At 40.3% G+C, this 20092-nt stretch overlaps 1 protein-coding gene across 1 annotated transcript; it reads right to left on the bottom strand.

The window, feature by feature from the left end:
- Positions 1-35: 35 nt before the first annotated feature.
- ngly1 (N-glycanase 1) lies at positions 36-20041 on the bottom strand. The gene is made up of 12 exons (XM_031278540.2): positions 19836-20041; positions 18983-19097; positions 17009-17242; positions 15650-15812; positions 13736-13955; positions 9906-10027; positions 6500-6645; positions 5862-5972; positions 5585-5770; positions 5334-5519; positions 869-1046; positions 36-767 (listed from the first exon to the last, which is right to left on the bottom strand). Exons 1-12 carry the CDS (start codon positions 19934-19936, stop codon positions 592-594), a joined length of 1938 nt encoding a protein of 645 aa, XP_031134400.1. The 5' UTR covers positions 19937-20041; the 3' UTR covers positions 36-591.
- Positions 20042-20092: the final 51 nt, after the last annotated feature.

The following is a 20092-nucleotide window of genomic DNA, read 5'->3' as shown; positions in this document are numbered from 1 at the left end:
GCATAATGGAATGCATACATTGGCGTAGCCACTACCAGACTGCAAAAATATCTTTATTATACTACCATATATATTTCCTAACATTCAGCACTTTTCACCACACTAACAGCACTCAATTTATGGATGTAACTGGGCATGGAAAGGTGAACAAATTCCATAGCCAAAAATAAATGGCACAATTGTTTATTACTAGCATAACTGGAGCAACCTGAGCTGACAAGGGCATTAACCCCAGTTTGCTGTGTGGAATGTCTCCATGTATCACAAATTACAGACACATTCACAGTGAAGGGCACATTTTACAAATACTATGTATATATCTTTAAAACCCTGTATATTGTATACTGCATGTCTTATTTGTTATTTTGCTAGCAGTCAAATGTTCTCTGTGATAGGAACAAAATCCATGCTTCATTCATTTATCATTAGGCCATGCATATTCAATTATCCTGGCAGACTGACAAATTAAAATATTCCACTGATTTGTCATCATAAAAAACTATCATCCAAACAATAGGCTCAGAACTTTTCAAAGCAGTTAGGAAGTTAGTTGTCAAACGAGGGACCCAATTATGTTAATTAAAACAACTGTTAAGCATTGTCTAAGTGGATGAGGATTTCAAATGAAGACTCCTCTGTCTCCTTTAAGCTTTGTCTGAAGAGCTGAGAGTGTTGCCATGACGTCTCCTCTTCTCCACCACTGAGTCCTGCTACAACAGTGAACTCTGAGGAGCCGGATAGACTCTGGAATGACTGCATCTTCCCATCTGAAGGTTCAAAACACAGGAGAGAGAAATCATTAGGAAGGATTCATGTCACACAATTACATTTAGAGTATTTGATCAGAACATATATTACATAACCATACCTCCAGAGAACTCTGTAGTAATCTCGCCTGCCTGCAAGTGCCAGCAGACTTTCCCAGAGTGGAAGGTCTGGCTACTGGCCATGATCGAGACAGACTTTATCTTCATTCCTGCCAGAGCAAAGTCAAACTTCCAGCTAATTTTTCCCATAGAGGAACCTTCTGTTCGAGCTATGTACACCTGAAGAAAGAAATACAATCTTTAGAAGTAACTGTAACATTTCCTCTATTGTTATACATATATACAGTACTGTGCAAAAGTTTTAGGCAGGTATGAAAAAATGTTGTAAACTAAGAATGCTTTCAAAAATGGAAGTGTTAATAGTTTATTTTCATCAATTAACAAAATGCAGTGAATGAACAGAAGAGGAATCTAAATCAAATCAATACTTGGTGTAGGGCTGAAACGATTCCTCGAGTAACTCGAATAATTCGATTACTAATAATCCTCGATGAAAAATGATTCGTTTAAACAATGTTACAAACGTATCGCTCAGTGTTTCCGCACGGATGATTATTACTGTCGCTGCTGGCGACACATGCCATGAAACTGACGGCGCACTTTACAAAATTAAGAAAGAGCGTAAATAGTGAGGGGCTAAGAGAAGAGACAGGCTGGAGAAAACGACAAAGTGTGCAAAGTTTGGAATCAGTTCAAACGTAATTAAAACGAAAACTCTGTACAGTGTGTACTGCAAAATTGAACTAGCTTACCACAATAATGGCAGGACGTCAATGTTTCAGCATCTCGACAGAAAACACTGAGTCTAACTTAATCATCCATTCCACGAAGCGGACCCGACAAAAGTAAATCACAGAGTCGTATGGAAGATGAAACTGCATCAAACACAACAACTACCAAAATCAAAGACAAGAAAATACGTGGTGACCACAATTTGATCTAAAGAGCCGACTTGTTGACCATCCCTTTGGAAAAACAGCTGATTTGTGCACCACTCTCTCTTTACGGAGAAACAGCTGATCAACAATCTACTATCATAAGTGTAACAGAGCTGTGTGACATTGTAATCAAATATATAAATGAAAATAGGTTAAGTATAACTTATATATACTTATAAGCCTATATACAGATCAGTCTCAGATTGAAACTTGTAGTTCTGAAAGTTAAGTTGCACAACCTAAGGTAATATTTGTATGTTTAATGTATGCCTTAGTTTGAGGTTGTTATTGCATTTCAGAAAATGTTTTCTTTAAAAACAACGTAATATGGCACTTAAATGCACTTAATGTTTAGTTTTTTGATAGATGATATTGTAAGCAATGTAGGCAATAACAATGTTGGGGGGTTAGGGTTAGGGTTTAATTTTGCTTTCTCCGAAAATTAAACCAAACGATTGTATATTATTGCTCTTCAATAAAACAAAAGTATTTCTTATCCGATTACTTGATTAATCGATGGAATAATCAGTAGAATACTCGATTACTAAAATAATCGATAGCTGCAGCCCTAATTTGGTGTGACCACCCTTTTGCCTTCAAGACAGCATCAATTCTTCTAGGTACACTTGCACAGTTTTTGAAGGAACTCGGCTGGTAGGCTGTTCCAAACGTCTTGGAGAACTAACCACAGATCTTCTGTAGATGTAGGCTTCCTCAAATCCTTCTGTCTCTTCATGTATGAAGACAGTTCTTAATGACCATGGCTGTATGTTTGGGGTCGTTGTCCTGCTGCAGAATAAATTTGGGGCCAATCATACGCCTCCCTGATGGTATTGCATGATGGATAAGTATCTGCCTGTATTTCTCAGCATTGAGGACACCATTAATCCTGACCAAATCTCCAACTCCATTTGCAGAAATGCAGCCCCAAACTTGCAAGGAACCACCACCATGCTTCACTGTTGCCTGCAGACACTCATTATTGTACCACTCTCCAGCCCTTTGGCGAACAAACTGCCTTCTGATACAGCCAAATATTTCAAATTTGGACTCATCAGTCCAGCGCACCTGCTGCCATTTTTCTGCACCCCAGTTCCTATGTTTTTGTGCATAGTTGAGTCGCTTGGCCTTGTTTCTATGTCGGAGGTATGGCTTTTTGCCTGCAACTCTTCCATGAAGACCAATTCTGCCCAGACTTCTCCGGACATGGGTGTACCTGGGTCTCACTGGTTTCTGCCAGTTCTGCTGGACATCTTCCGATTTCGAAGGGAAATAAGCTTGATGTGTTTTTCATCTGCTGCACTAAGTTTCCTTGGCCGACCAATGCGTCTACGATCCTCAACGTTGCCTGTTTCTTTGTGCTTTTTCAAAAGAGCTTGAACAGCACATCTTGAAACACCAGTCTGCTTTGAAATATTTGTCTGGGAGAGAAATTGCTGATGCAGTATAACTATCTTGTTGCTGTGCTCAGTCTTGCCATAGTGTATGACCTGTGACATGAAACTGTCTTCCACAACCTCACCTTGGTAGCAGAGTTTGGCTGTTCCTCACCCAGTTTTAAGCCTCCTACACAGCTGTTTCTTTTTCAGTTAATGCCTGTTTCAACCTACATGTGACATTGATGAGCATTAGCACCTGTTTGGTATAATTGGTTGCTCATACACCTGACTACAATGATTTAGATTTTTTCTTTTGTTCGCTCACTTTGCATTTTGTAAATTGATAAAAAGAAACAATCATTATTTATATTTTTGAAAGCATTCTTAGTTTACAGCATTTTTTCACACCTGCCTAAGACATTTGCACAGTACTGTATATTAGGGCTGCACAATTAATCGAATTTTAATCACGATCACGATTTTGGCTTCCCACGATCAAATTCACGTGATCGAGCGATATTTAAAATGCTTCATTCCGTTCATAGAACGCTCTGTGTCGGTACACGATCCGTTCTGCCTGCACGATCCGTTCTGCGCATGCGCAAAATGTTCGCGCATGCGCTGTTGTACGAGGATTTACGACACTGCACGATCTGTTCCATGCTTCCGGTCAACAGCCAAGCTAACATTAGTTGAGCTAACAGCTAATTCGGCTAACTGCTAGCTGAGACAGCATGTAATAACTTTAAAAGACCCTCAAAATAAAACGTGAAAATAACCGTTAACATATATAACAGCTGTTACGTCAGTTCTACTTTACTTGTGCTCATTTAAAATACAATCACTCAATACTTGTCTTTATTGTTATTACTGTGAAGTCTTAATTTAGCTGTAGCCTGCTTTTCCCATTACGTTTGAGTTAACGTTATTTTAGACTGAATCTAGCTGTCAGCTAGCAGTTAGCCGAATTAGCTGTTAGCTAAACTAACGTTAGCTTCCCGGTGGAGGCTAGCCATAGGCTAGCGTGGAACAGATCGTGCAGGTCGTATCCTCGGTCAAACAGTATTATCTTGCGCATGCGCAGAACGGATCGTGCAGGCAGAACGGATCGTGTACCGACACTCTGTATCAAAGTTGTTTTTTTTTTTCCAAAGCTCCGTAAACCACTCTCTGATCATGTGCCTCCATGAGCCAATCAGAGTTGAGCCCTGCACCGCGCAGTTTAGTTTAGATGTTGACAGTCACAGAGGGAAATTCCACAACAGATAGCAGTCGGTCATAAGTTGTCACGAGGTTTACCAGTTTACCGGTAAACGCAACATTTTGTCCCGTCTGTGTTGTTTTTCAGACAACAGCAGTGACCAGTGCTAGTTTGTGTCTTTTAGCTCATAGCTTTAGCGGCAGACTGTTGTACGTCCCGCTGTTGGAATCCTCGACAGTGAAATACAGTCACACTACACCGTTTAGCTGTCAGCATTTTAGCCGTGTTTAATCCAATTACTACTGTAGCTAACGGTAGGCTAACGTTAGCTGCTGTGTAACGTGTTATTAGTGTTTACTAGCGTGACATGCAGCGATGTTTCTGTTGCCTCTAACGTCTGTTTTGGAGCATCAGAGCGCAACGCAGACATGTAAGTGGGACCGTAATCCGTGTTGCTATTTCGTCCGGTAGATACCGGGCACCGGTGCCCTATTGGCACCAGATTTAAACATGCGCCGTTAACGTGAACAGAAAATTGCGTTGCCTGTATCTTTTCACGGCAAACGCGCATGTTTGGAAAGGGGTCGCACAACAGCTGAAATGGCATACTCCTTCATAGTATCCTTCAACAAAGGAGGAATGTTGCACAATATGGATGTATTGGCAGGAATGTAGCACAATATGGATGTGAAAGCAGTTATAATTAGCCTATTTGACAATAAAATTAGTTTTGGTTAAAATCAACAAATAATCGTGATAATTAATCGTGATCAATATACTGATCAAAATAATCATGATTATCATTTTGGCCACAATCGTGCAGCCCTACTGTATATATACACGATTCATGATGCAGACATTTTTATACAGTACATCAACCTATGTTGAGTGTTACATTTTAAGTTGCCTGAGCCATAGAATACTGAAAATTGTAATTGTGCTCAAACTGACAAATATGGGTTGGTTAATCAAACAATAATAAACGTACCATCTGCCAGTCATCCTCCACCTTTCTGAAGACTGACTCCTTCCTCCACACACACTGATCCCAGCTCGGAATGACCTCAGAGTTGTTGGACACTCGACAGTACTGGTCTTTGGCGGCATTGTAGCGCACGTGCAGTAACCGGTCGCTCTTCTCTTTCTCAGTAGGAGTAAACACATAACCTGCAGCCTGACACCACACAAACACTTATAATGGGTAAGCTCAATTATAACACAATATAAAATAGAATGTACCTCTGTGGAGGTCCCTGTATCAGCCTTTCTTGTCTCCCCCCGTGCCGTCCTCCAGGCCAGAGAGCCAGAGTTGCGTCCGCCCAGCTCTCCTGGTTTGGGTTTCTTGGGGGAAATAAACTCCACCAGCTCGACAAGCAGCCTCTCTGTCAGCTCCTTCTTCCTGTCCGAACTCAGGTACTGCTGCCTCTTAGGTATCAGAGCAGATGGAAAGTGTTTTACATCACACTCACCACGGAAAGTAGTCTTTTGTGCAGGGTTTAAAGGGACTAAGATTTACCGAGGCATTGAGCCCATTAATGGTGTGCAGCAGCCAGGCCTCCTGAACCCTGGTCCTTCTCGACAAAACCTCTGGATGTTTGCAGGAATACCTCCACGTCACATCAACCACCTGCAACACACACACACACACACACACACACACAAATTTCGTTTGTTTTAAATTCAACAAGCAATGTGTTTAGTTTTAGCAGAATACTGAAAGCAGCAGAAAGGCAGGACTGAGTACACTTTAATATCTGAATAATATAATCTTATAATAATAATAATAATAATAATAATAATAATAATAATAATAAATATAAATATATATATACACACTATATAATTATTTTGTTACGCAAGCAATATTGTTGTCACGATATTCAACAAAGTTATCGATCATTGCATACTTTCCTTCCTTATATCCTGCAGCCCTAAGAGACGGACTAAAACATTGTTGGTTTTTAATCTGTAGTGTAACATTCTTTATCCTCTAAGGACATGATACTTTTACTTTTGCGTTTTTTTTAACTAAAACGGGACTGATACCAGTATAGATTTTAACAACTGATAGTAGTAGCAGTAGTAAAAGCTGTAGTAGTAGTACTAGTAGTAGTAGTAGTAGTAGTAGTAGTATGTAGTGTCCATTTGCCTGACCTGGTCCTTAGAGAAAGCCAGAACGTAGGCCAGTTTCTTCCCCCAGCCAACCTCATACAGAAGAGGCTTATCACAGCCGTTCTCACAGGAGTCACAGTGCAGCCAGCGGCGCTGAGACACAGAGTAAATCTCTGTCCACACGTGGTCTGAAACATCACACAGAACCATACACATTTTCACCCAGCCTTTTATACACTTTATACTAGGGCTATTTAGGGAAAAAATCTAATGGCGATATTCCTGCCAAACATGAAGCATAGCGTAAGTTCTGGCAGGTCAGAGTCAAGCTCGGCTATTATCTCAGCTCATAGCAGATAGTCCCTAAGCCAGCACACCAGAGGCCTGTACTATGAATCAAGATCAACATGCCCTGGATTTATTTCAGTTACCCGGCTTCACCAAACCTAACAACCGCTGTCCTGCATAAGCTGTGTCACGACGGTGATTAACAACTAGTTCAATCAACCCAGGGTTTCCCAATCCAGCGACGTGCACGTTCACATAAAAGAAGCGGTGTTTGCACAGCATGACCAATCGCAAACATACCAGAGCCGCATATTTTAAATAAGAAGAGCAAACTATAATTCTACATAAATATGAACACAGACACGGTTTTACAGGCAAAACGCAATACAGTCACTGCTTCCTAAAACAGGATGGAAAGCTGGCAAAAAAATAGCCGACGCTGTAAATGCATAAATTACCACAACACTTAACAATATCACTTCCCCATCTGTCAGGCACAATATCTGACCATAATTATACTTCCTTTCCATGAACTGTCGTTGCTTTAGCCTATTATTTCAGTTGCAACCCTGGCAGTGGTAAGCGATCGTGAGAGCAAATAAAAAATATAAAAACATAATTCAAACCGATGTGCGCATTGGCAACGATGCTCAAGAAGCCGACAAATAGCCTATACGTAATTACCTCCACTGAAAACCTATATCTTTCATAAAAATACCCATCGGGGAATGTTAACGGGGTTGTCGGTCTCTAAATGTTTTAACTTTTATGAGCGCACCTCCTTCTCTCCGTGCACCGAGCTCTACTGGGTCTTCTAAGAATGGTGACGCCGTTATCAATTGAATATTGATTGGTCAGTAGGTGGTGCTTTTACACCGGTTGATCTCTAATCTCCAACATAACCTGCTCCCGAGGAGTTTAGAACGCCAACACAAAGAAAGAGGAAGGTGACAGACATCCGGCCGAAAAGGACATCCTGCGGAATTTCTGGTGGCAACGAAGCAATCCCAGAAGTGGAAGGTCGTGGATATAGACTATGTTTTGTCTGACCAACAGTTCAAAACCCAAATATATCCAGTTTACGATCATAAAAGACTAGGAAACAGGGAAATATTCACCTCTGAGATGCCAAGAGAATTGTGGTTACTTTTAAAAAGAAATGCTCAAAATGATCAATTATCAGTTATGGTTGCCGATTAATTTTCTGCCGATCGACTAATCAATTAATTAGCTTAACATTAAGAGCTGCAAAAATTAATCCATTAGTTGTCAATTATTTAATTAATTCCCAACTATTCTGATAATCGATTCATCAGTTTGAGTCATAAAGATTCTCTGATTGCAGCTTTGTTAAATGTGAATCATTTCTAGTTTCTTCTCTCCTCTGTGACAGTAAACTGAATATCTTTGAGTTGTGGACAAAACAAGACATTAGAGGACGTCATCTTGGGTTTTGGGAAACACTGATCCTCATTTTTCACCATTTTAGAGACCAAACAACTAATCCATTCATCCAGAAAATAATCAACAGATCAATCAGCAATGAAAATAATCGGTGGTTGCAGTCCTATAAACGTTGCAGCTATAAAAAAAAAAACAAAGTAGACCTTGAATTGAGAGTTCTTTTATCAAAATAACTGACTGGTATTCAGGACACCTAGTGCAATTAATCAAAATTGTAAGCGCCTTGATGATTTTGGTTCCTATAAATTACAAAAACAGATTAAATCGGAGAAAAAAAACAATTTGCGCCTTGCATTTTGCAAGAAAACTCTTAAGGCCTGGACACACAGAACCGATAATCGGCCGTTGGACAGTCTGGCGAGTCTGTTCGGTGTGTTCCGTGCCGTCGTCCGTCCGAGGGGCCGTCGTCCTTCATTTTGGCCGATTTGACATGTATAATCGGCAGGGCGGGCACTGCCGGCAGTCGGACTCAAATGACCCATCTGATTGGTAACTCTACCAATCAGATGGGTCATTTGAGTCCGGCTAACCTGGAAATGGGGAGAGGAATGAGCGTAACTAGAGTCTCTCAAAATCTGACGAAAATCTTTTAAACTGACCTTTGCTGATCTGAAATGAAGACAGATTCAGCAACTGCATGGCCTATTTCTCGCTTAAAATGTTTTCAGAAACACGTTTCGGTGAACTATTTTAGTACAATATGAGATCGTATTCTGAACAAGCCGCCATGACAGTCTGTCTTTGAATTTCTGGAGAAACAAGACCCACGTGACGCGTGCGTCCAATCAGCTGCCAGTTTTCATTTTTGGGCGACAATACAGATTAGCGCCGCCTGCTGTTATGGAGACGTATTACGTCTCGTTGCTTTGGTGTGTTCCGAGGCACTTTTTTGACCAATTTGGGGAGACTGATCAGCCCAACTGCCTTTTCTACCGACGTTTGGCCGTCGGTTCTGTGTGTCTGGGCCTTATTTTCTCTTGTGTTCTGAATGAAAAAAACCCCAGCAAAAGTCAATTTGTTTAACTGTTTCACTGTTTTTGAAGTTCAATGAATGCCACATATTCCCAAAAGACAGCGAGTAATTGTGTTAAATAGTGATTTCAATATTGACCAAAAATAATCGTGATTACAAATTTTTCCATAATCGAGCAGCCCTAGCGCCTCATCAACAACATTTCTTCCTAATATGTCAAACACAGGCGTGTAAGTAAACTGCTGAACAGAAAATCTAATCAGCGATGTAATAGTGCCTTCCATTTGTACGGATTTTACAAAGGTCAAAGTCGGAAATACGCCCCCTGACCTCGGATTTCCGAGCTCGGAACTCAGACTACCTTGCAGTATCCAGAGCTCAAAATCCAACATGGCTGCCCCGTGCATCAACAGCAGTGAAAGCTGTAGTAATATACAGTTAAAAGCACTTCTGTGTTATTTGTGTCTCACTAAATCGTACACACAGCGCTATCCATATTCTATCTGTGGACATGTTGCTATGGTGTTTGTATGCACAAAAAACAGCGTAATGCGTTATCAACTGGCATTGCTAACAATGGCTAACCTGGCTACGGCTAATGAAAACGTAATGTAAATCAGACTTGTAAATGGAACACATTCGACTAGGTTTGACATCATTCCCAGCTCCGGATTCTGAGTTCCAAGGTAAATGGAACGCCACATCTGTCTGTCAGGAACATACCTGTGCTGTCCCAGATATATCTGGCCTCAAGGCCCAGGGCTCTGCAGCACAGTGTGAAACAGTTAGCCCACTCCCCGCAGCGCCCCCTCCTGGTTTCAAGAAGCTTCTCAGGATTGTTGTACCTGGTATTAACAATACAGAGAAATTCATTATTCTCCGTGTGTTTTGTGGTCAAATTCATTCATATTCTTTATAACCGTTTGAATTTGTTAAAGGGTAACTTAGTTTTTTTTGTGTCTACGTGACTGATGGGAACAACAATCTTTGAAATTGGGCCAGTATTAAGAAGCGAAAAACAAGCTTCAGTGTAACGTTAATGGGCAATTGCACAACTTCGATTTACATCCACAAAAGTGCTTGTTTTTCCACTGACAGCCTGTCTGACAGCATTATGGAAAGGATCCCTACAAAGGTCGAACTTTGTGTTAAAGAGTAAGATGGAGGTTCTTTGATGAAACTATGAAAAATCGCTTTTGCTAAACCCATCAGACTCCATTTAAATAAACATCAAATTTATCATCATAAAACACACTTCATTCAAAGTCGACAGAAACTAAATAAAACGTCTTGGTTTGTCTTTCCACTGTTCCATCAATCACCAATCCGGTTTGGTTGAAATATTCCCTTAATTCAACCATTTACATGTGGAAATATGCTCTATACATGCTAAAAGTATTGTTTATTTAAATGGAGTCTGGTGGGTTTGGTGATGGTGATTTGGGGGCTGTTTCTGGTTAAAACAAAGGATCTTACTCTTTAACAAAAAGGTCTCTCTCTGTAAAGAACATTTCCATAATGTCGTCAGACACAGTAACAATCTGAGCCTATCAGTGGTAAAACAGCACTTTTAGTGGACAGAAACTGACGATGCACATTTGCCCTATAAGATTACATTGCAGCCCGGTTCGGAGCTGCCGGTTACAGATTAATCCTGGACCAATTTCAAAGATTGTTGTTCACATTAGTCACCAATGCAAGGTAAACAAGAAAAAGGTCCAGGTTGAAAAAAAAAAAAACCACTACCCTTTAACTGTGAGTAATGCAAAATAAAAGTCAGTGGTTTAACAACAAACTTGCCTTCTTCTTTCTGCAACTTAATCCTAACTATAATATTAAAACGCAGGTCCTAAAAAAGAAGTAGGGCTGGGTATCTTATACCGGTACCGATACCGTGACTTTGATACCGGTTCCTAAACAATTTGATACCAGTTGTAAAATCCATTTTAACAAAAAAGAAATTATTACACATTACGACACAAATCTTTTAAATTTATTTTTCAGCTCCTACTACATTAGCCCGTCTCTCTGTAAGTTTTTCCTGCATGTCTCTACGACGTGCAACGTTAGACAGCCAATCACAGACATTATTAGATCTTGGTAGAAGCATGCTGCATGCTTACTGGCTCACTGACGCTGATGAAATTTACTCCTTAGGTATTGAAATTGGGTATTTAATGACGAGGCATTTTTCAATACTCAAAACAGTGTTTCCCACAGGTTGAGAATTTACTTGTGATGGTGGGTGGCGCAGGATGTGACGGTGCGGTGCGTGACAGCTGGGTTCAGTAATAAAACTAGTCAAACGGTTTAAAGGTTTATGAACTATTTTTTTAAAACAATGACTACATTAACAGATCATTTAGAGAGAAATAACTATTTACATATTAAACAAATTAGAATAAAAGGTGAAAATATTGTGACACTATGCTGCATCTGACATAATTTCAGGGTAGTTATTAGGGCTGCATGATATGAAGAAAATAGATATGCACTAACGTTAAATATCACGATAATATTACTTCTGATAAATAAACATTAAAATGTACTCAGCTCTGCCTTTCTGCTGCTTTCAGTATTCTGCTAAAATACAACAAATTGCTCGTTGAATTTATAACAAATGACATGACATGTAGCAATGATGTCCTTTGTCAATTAAATCAGTTTTGTTGCTAATGTTAACATTCAGCAGATAAAATATCTGATTACCCGGAGCCCAAAGGTTATATGTAGCCTATTTACAACTTTTACAACTGTAATACTAGCCTATACTATGATCTATACAGAAAGTTACATGTTATTATTAATCTCAACACTGTCTCCTCCTAACTCCTGTTAAATCATATAAGACTAGGGCTATCTAAAGTAAATGATTGTTCATTTTGTTTATTGGATCATTGTTAATTTTTTTGAAGTGTTTTAATCCGCATTTTGGGGATCCTACATGCTTTTTTGTACAATAGCTAAAATTACATGTCCTGTTGCACTCATTAAGATCTCATCTGAACAGATTTCTGTCATTCAAACAACTCTGAGCTGTAGTTTAAAACTTTTACAGCAAATTTAATGAAATTACGGGTTTTATTCGGGCTCAAGTCCATAAATACAGTTAATGGATACAGGCACGGAGAACTGAAGGCTCTGTTAGCAATGATTAGCGGTTAGCTCCAGTCAGCTCCGGTTAGCTCCATTATAAAGATATGGAGTGGAGGAGACTGCCGCGGAGAGGGGTAACAACCAGACTCTGATAAATGACGTTCGGGGAGCTTTCACAGCGGTGTGGCTGCGGTTTTCTATGGTTTTATTAGTACAGTTAATCCCACCGCAAGACCACCAGCAGCATGCTACTACTAACATAGCCTCTGAGCCTGAAGTGCAACGTTGTTGACGCCAGTGTTGCCAACTCTTTTCCAATGACAGTAGCTAGCACCAGCTCCAAAAGTCGCTAAAAGTAGCTAGATGACGTCATATGCTCATTTGCATATTTATGACGTCATTACGCAATAATTAGCATAGAGCTTAGTAGATGTGTCAGCAGGGAGATAGAAAGAAATAGAAATCTTTAGCCAAATAATCACAAACTCACTAAAGGAATTTATATGAAATTATAATTATTACTTAGGTAGCCTATATTTGAAGTAAAAAACGAAATTCTACAAAAGGGAGGGAGAAAGATCAATAAAGAATTCTCAAAGAAGGCTGGCTTGCCCAGGCCAGCTCAGCGACATCTTTCTCCTGTCGCGTCCCGCTGTCTCTCCTACCTACACCGTCCCCCGCACCCTGTCCCCCCTCCCCTTCTAACTGCCTGCTCAGTGCTGCAGCACATGAGGAGAGGGGCTGCTCCTCATTCACAGAACAGAAGAGAGAGGTGACCGTTTTGGCGGCCACAAGAGAGAAATACCTTCGCGTGCTCGCTGGTCAATACTGCCGTCTTTTCTAAAGAAAGTCGCCGGATTTGTCGCTAGTCGCTTTTTTGAAAAAAAGTCGCTAAGGGGGTCTGAAAAGTTGCTAAATCTAGCGACAAAGTCAATAAGTTGGCAACACTGGTTGACGCTGTCATGTACGCGGTATAAGACTTAACGAGGGGGAGGGGCTGGAGGCCGCTGGTCTGTGTGCGCTGTAAAAAATACAGCTTTGATTGGGAAAATAAATGTAATTCGGATTTTATCTACCTGGGGGGGTCTCAATCTACCTGTCCGGGGCGCCCAAGTACAACCTACAGCATGTATGGGAAACACTGTCGAAACTTTAGAGGCAATTCGGTCGGTGCCTTAAAAGTATTGAATTCAGTACCCAGCCCTAGTAAGAAGTAGCCAAAATGTCAGACAGACAGACGCACGCACACATGGGAGTCTGTTTTTTTCTTTTCTAAAAAAGCTTGTAAAACATCAACTGTTGTGCAGTCAATCTATAAACATTTTTTTCAGGACAAACTGGGCTATTAGAATATTTGTGCTGCAGTGAGGTCACTTGAATGTAAAAAATAAATAAAACGGAAATCACACACACACACACACACACACACACACACACACACACACACACACACACACCTGGGGAATCTGGTGGAGAGCCGGCAGCTCTGACAGTAGTGGTTCTCCACTCGCTGGGCTCCCCAGCGGATGTCATCGGTGCTGGGACTGAGGGAGCTGGCGTTCTGGGTCGGGCCTTTGCAGCCGCTGCAGGGCAGACAGTCCACCCAGGAGAAGAAGTCCTGTTTGAACCATCTGAGCAACTCCAGCACCAGGAAGTCTTCTATTCCAAGTTTACATTCTAGAAAAAGGAAAGGAAGTCAGTTGGTCGCTCTGAATCACTGTTTAAAGCAATGTTTCTCAACGGGGCCGGTACTGCACCCCAGGGGGCGTTCTGAAGATGACGGGGCGCGCTGGAAGCAATATTTTGGACTACCTACTACACCTGAAGGCAGCTTCATTTCACGGAGAAAGAGAGAATGAAAAGAGACGAGCGAGAGATGTCGGCTGTGCTTTGTTGGTTGGCAAACATTTAGCTGTTCCCGAAACTCCCGGGCAGTTCAGGGCTTGTGTTTGGTGTTTTAAAACGTTCTTCTGGAAGCAAGAGACCTTGATGTCACTGTTTACTGAAAGGGATTCTCACACCTCCTCAAAACGCAGCGCGATGTGGGGTTGCATTTCTCCAAAAGTTTTTTTCTGCTATTTACTCGCAAGACAGGCGATAGCAAACATACTCTACCAAGCATCATAAAACTTCAAATAAAAGCCGAGTCTGAATTAATCGCCTGTCACTGGCCCCGTGTTGCTGCAGGTGAGTCTACCCCCCGGCCCGGTGCCAACATTAGGGGCATAGCATATTATTATTATGTTTAAACTTTTGTCAACATATGCATGCTGCAACTCGTTAGTTAGATTCTACATATGTAGGTTGTTCAGTTAATTTTACGGAAACAGAGTATAATTTTTTTCAGATTTAACAAACAGCATAGTAAACATGAAAAAAGTGGCAGCTTCATTCCTTTGAAGCATCATTAAGTCTGAATAATTGTCGATTCCTCAATTATTTATATTCCTTTAGTCCGTAATGATCCACCGAAAATGTATCCAAGTTGTGAATGTTATCATGTGAAGTCCTGTCATGTATTCTTTATTATCTCTTTTCACTGGGTGCGCTTGTTTATGTCACCTTGGTGGAGACAAAATATGTTTCCCTGCATTTCTCTGTTATTCAGTAGTGTAATTCAAATTATGGTTTCAATCAGCAATTTGACAGTCCTTCAAATCATTGCTGAGTAAGAGTTCTGTGCAAAAATAACTAAAGCAGGGCTCTCACTAACGTTCAAAGGTTGTAAATCCTTCTGCTTTTACCCCTTGATAAGTGCCAGCTTGTTTTCCGTTGGAACAATTTGATTATAGATTTGAATGAAAAATAGACTTGAATGTTAAATTGCTAGCTGTTTCTGATTGGCTACTTTTAGTGTTTGTAATACCTAATTAAAGTTTGAATGTTGCATATCTAGTCATTCTGATACTAATTTAACCTTAAAAAATAAATAACCTTACCTAATTTAAACTGAATGTCAAATGGTTGCATTTAAAAAAAAACATGTAAATATAATTTCTTTTCACATGGGTTTTTTTAATCTCTGGGAAACTAATACATCTGTTGTTTGTCAGTCAATTATATTATTTTTTGATTATTTTTGATAACAATAGTAATAACAATAATAGGCCTAATATAAGGGCGTAATCATTAATATTCGGGGCAATTAGCCTACATCTTATTTGATGTGGGGTGGTTAGAGACCTGGATAATGGATAGGGGGCGCTGGCCCAAAAAAGGTTGAGAACCACTGGTTTAAAGGAACATGCATACGTTTCTTTGCATACAGTGTGATCCTAGATATACAACTTTGGGAATTTCCCCATTGTGGGATTTGTAAACGTTTCGAATCTTGAATCAACTGATTCTTTGAATGAGTGAGGGGACTTCACCTGGATCCGCCTCTTTCGCCTCCTTCAGCTTGTGTTCGGCAGCAGAGGACAGCTGCTGGTGAGGGATGTGGCTCCTGGCTTTCTGCTGCAGCTCAGGGTTTTCATACAGCATCACATGCTGGAAGTTTGACTGGAGGGTCACAAAAAAGCTCATACTGTTCTCCTGGCAGAAAGACAAGAAAACAGCCAGATTACACACAAACCAATAATGAAAAGTAGAGAGAGGATGACAACGTATTATGACTGAAGGAGGTATGCCTAGATGTTCATTCAGGGGTGGGGTACGAAGTGTATAATAGATAGAATAGAAAGGAAGCGAAATAGAAAGAAAAACTGCAACACCTTCCCCAACATCTTAAAATAATAAAACAATATTAATAGCAAAGACAAATTTAAGATGTAGTACCCTAATCCATAACACTGAATCCCAATTTGTTTATGGAATAATAATGAATCATTATAGCCACCAATGAACACATTTGAAGTGGAATGACCAATTTCCGAAAATATAACAAACGTAAAAATGCGGAATATTTCAACCACCGTCTATTCTGACCTACTAAATAAACGGTTATTACTGCCCCTGGATGAGTAAACCAGGCTGACAGCAGTATAAATATGAATTAGAGCAGATGATGCTAGAGCCTGAGAGCCACACTGGTCCTACTGTATACCAGTTCGCTGTAGACCTAAAACAATTAGTCGATCAACTGATAAGTCATAGGGGTGGCAGTAGCTCAGTCCGTGGGGAGTTGGGTTGGAACCTGAGGGTCGTAGTTCAAGTCCCTGCACGGACCAAAGTACGGAGTGTGTTATGTTGTATAAACACAAATCAGGGCTTCGACATGCTCCGAAGACGCGTGGAGGTTACGCTCCTTATCTGGCATTAATTGTTCAAATTATAAAGATTAGATGTCCATCTAATGTAAATGTCCATCTAATGTAAATTCTTAATTTCATATAAATATTATCTTAGTAAAAAAAAAAAAAAAAAAAAAAAAAAAGGGAACACACTGTGACTCTGCTACAATATCACAGCTAACATTAAAGATATGTTCAATCACAAAGGCTGCCCTTTAACCCAGTGCATTTGTGGCAGTAGCTCAGTCCATAGGGAGGTGGGTTGGGAACCGGTGGGTCGCCAGTTCAAGTCCCATTATGGACCTAAGTACAGAGTGTGAACTGGTAGCTGTAGATGTGCCAGTTCACCTCCTGGGCACTGCCAAGGAGCTCTTGAGCAAGGCACCAAACCCCCAACTGCTCGGGGCGCCTGTCCAACAGTGTAGTGTGTTCTAAAACAACAGAGTGAAAATATTGTAATTTCCCCCCAGGAGAACAATAAAAGTATTTCATCTTTACCAAGGATGATGGCTGTAATGGAAGTGGTGAAACTGGCTGGCTGGAGGCAGCAGCAGAGCTCTCTGGTGCGGAGGGGGAGGCTGAGGCGGAGGTTGAAGCTTTAGCAGCCTGACCAGTCGGTTGGAGCGGCTGTCCTCCACAGAGCCTCTGATCCCTCTCGGCTGCTATGCATTCCCTGATAAGCTTCAGCTGTTCCACTGATGCAGACTTGGAGAACACCAGATGGGTCTCAGCCTGAAAAAAGATGCAAGAGGTGATATTGTTTACTCCATTTATTACTTACTTTAGTTAGGCCAATGGCAGATAACAAGCAGACTCTAGGCAATGAAGCAAGTGGTACACTACGAATACTGGCTTTACAGAGCCCCTATTATACTCCTTTTCAGCATCATGTTTGTGCTCTTGGGGTCTCCTAGAATAGGTTTACATGCTTTGATGTTTAAAAAACATATTATGTTTCTCATACTGCCCATTGCTGCAGATCCTCTGCCTAAAACTTTTCGAAACCGCATACTATACTAGCAGTGCGTACTGATTTGTCCAAAATGTAGCATGTAGTATGCAGTATGCAATCAAAAGCTAAATCTGCAGTATGCCAAAAACACCCGGATTCAGAGAAAATCTCCAGCCTGCCTCGGACCAGTCTATCTCACCTACAGTATCCCACAATGCAAAGCGCCGCAACAATCACAACAACCGCCGATTGCCGTTGTGGCCAACAACTGGAAACTTTTTACAATATTCGTCTGCTATTTCATCACTAAGTTTTTCCTCGCCACTGTGCTTGCTCTTGGGGGAATTACTGGAATTACTAGAATTGTTGGGACTTTATAAATTATAGAGTGTTACTCAATCTGTAAAGTGTCTCGAGATAACTCTTGTTAAGATTTGATACTTTAAATAAAATTTAACTGAATTTAATTGAATTGAATTAAATTCACTTCTGACACTTTTTTTATGCGAGAAATCAACTATGTATTGCTCGAATATGGGCCGTTTTACAAAAATTGATGGCCAACTGCAAATTTTTAGCAACGGTGTCGGAGTTCAGAAGCTCCACAGTCTGACCTGACAGCCGGCGTGTGCCTGCCGGGGTTGCTGGCTTGCCGGCCGGCCTGTCCACCCTCACAGACCCCACTCTCAGTTGGCTGGAGCTCTATTCCGGAGACTCGAAATTGACTTTTGAAAAGATGTTGCATTTTTTTATTTTAAGAACAAATCAACAGTGAAAACACTGAACTGTGAAACTACCCTTAATACTTCTCCCGTTGAACTTTTTTTCTGTTCATTCAGAACACAAGAGTTTAAAGAGTTTACTTGCAAAACGTAATGTGCAAAATAATCATTTTTCTCGATTACATTTTTATTGTGATCATTAGAAGCCAAAATCAAAATCGCAATTACAATTTGATTAAATGCACAGCTCTACAGTCTTGTAAATAAATTATAACATGTATATACATTAGATATTATATTTTAGTTCACAATTAGTGTTTGTTGTATTAGCTAATTTCACATAAATAAAGATGTAAGAAATTAAGTTTCAGTTTCTTAAATTTGTAGCAAGTAAACAAAAAATGCAAAGCTCAATAAGTTATATTTTTCATTTGCAATAGTGGTGCGAGTTCTTTTTTTTGCCCAGCACTTAAAGAGCTTGTTCAAAGGCTCAACTTGGCCTAGCATACTGCAGAATAAAATGATTTAACGGTTTAATACTGCATACTACTGATGAACGAAGAATGCAGTAGGTACTGCATACTGCATAATGCAGTAGGTACTGCATACTGCATAATGCAGTCGTCTGCAGTATGTTGTAGGCGATTTCAAAAACGGCCTCAGTCTGAGCTCTTGGCCCACCTTCCTGAAAAGCCCATTATGCTCTAATTGGTCAGCAGACAGGATAAATCCAAAAAAACATAAATAGGGGCTCTTTAACTTATTACAGTAGCCACCTGACAGTTGCTTATTAATTACCTCCTCAAATCCCATCTCAAAAAGGCATTCCACAGCACCTTTGATGGGCAACAGCTTGGTGGAGAATGTAGGATTGCCTATGCGGATCGATCTGTACTTTTCCTCATTGGGATACCTGTTGGGAGGTGACATCATAATGTATGAGGAAGTAGATCTGATCTCCAGGCTCTTCAGACTTTGTTCCTCTGGGGCGGAGCAGACAAATTACTATGTACAAACCAATGGGTTTTTTTTGTTCATAAATGAAAAAAATATACCATCTAATAATAAATTGGGGTCATTAGATTATATTTAGTGTTGTTGTTTATTGTATATGTGGCAGTGATACCATACTTTACTGATACCAGCTTTACCATTACACAAAAAGTGGGTCATATTTCATGCGATTCTGCTCATGTATAAACGTGCCTCTACTCAAAGAAACATGAAAACTTTAACTAGAGACTTTTCTCTCACTCTACAGCGAATTCCAGAGACAATGTTCGAGGTGAAGGTAGAAGAAAGAGGTAGAGGAGAATAAAGAGACAATTTAAAACAGCTTCCTGGATAGTCAATCGAATGATAAAAACCCAGAACACCCTAGCGATTGATACTTAAGTTAGGTGAGGATTTTCCATGCATTGCAAGGGAAAAAAACTGACTTTGGCTTGACTCCGTGTGTAAACAGCAACTACTGCATACTGTATATCGGCGCATAACATACAGCTATGTTAGCTTTACCGGGCGGCGGTAAAAACTGCTGATGACAAGACATTAACATTTGCTACTTTATTTAAAGAAAATCTCAGTTTAGCAAGCACATCACATCTCAGCATACTGCTGGTCTATTGCGTTGTTAAGTTCACATCCTTACCTTAAAATGTTATCCGCGTATGTAAGTAACAACTTCGCAACGTCTAGAAAGACTTCATTTGGATTTTCACACAATGTTGTCACTGCTGGTGACACAGCCATACCGGTTTTTTTCTTGAACAACCCAAAAGTCCTTTCAGTTTTGCGTCTGTATGTCAGCTAGCTTTAATGCTAATGGTGCAATATTGGCTAATAGACGATTTGGGTCCTGGGTTTAGCTGACCTATCAACGCCTGAAAATGAGTTTGCAGCTTTAAA

The sequence above is a fragment of the Sander lucioperca genome, chromosome 16 (assembly GCF_008315115.2).
Source record: "Sander lucioperca isolate FBNREF2018 chromosome 16, SLUC_FBN_1.2, whole genome shotgun sequence".
In the NCBI taxonomy this organism is placed as follows: domain Eukaryota; kingdom Metazoa; phylum Chordata; class Actinopteri; order Perciformes; family Percidae; genus Sander; species Sander lucioperca.
Note: the sequence above shows the minus strand (reverse complement) of the source record. Positions and strands in the feature narration are given on the sequence as shown.

Excerpts from the sequence above, each read along its gene's own strand:
- ngly1 (XM_031278540.2), bottom strand. The coding sequence starts at position 19,936 with ATGGCTGTGTCACCAGCAGTGACAACATTGTGTGAAAATCCAAATGAA. Across the intron at positions 5,771-5,861 it reads TTAATGGGCTCAATGCCTCG|AGGCAGCAGTACCTGAGTTC; the intron begins GTAAATCTTAGT and ends CTGATACCTAAG. Across the intron at positions 768-868 it reads TACTACAGAGTTCTCTGGAG|ATGGGAAGATGCAGTCATTC; the intron begins GTATGGTTATGT and ends TTGAACCTTCAG.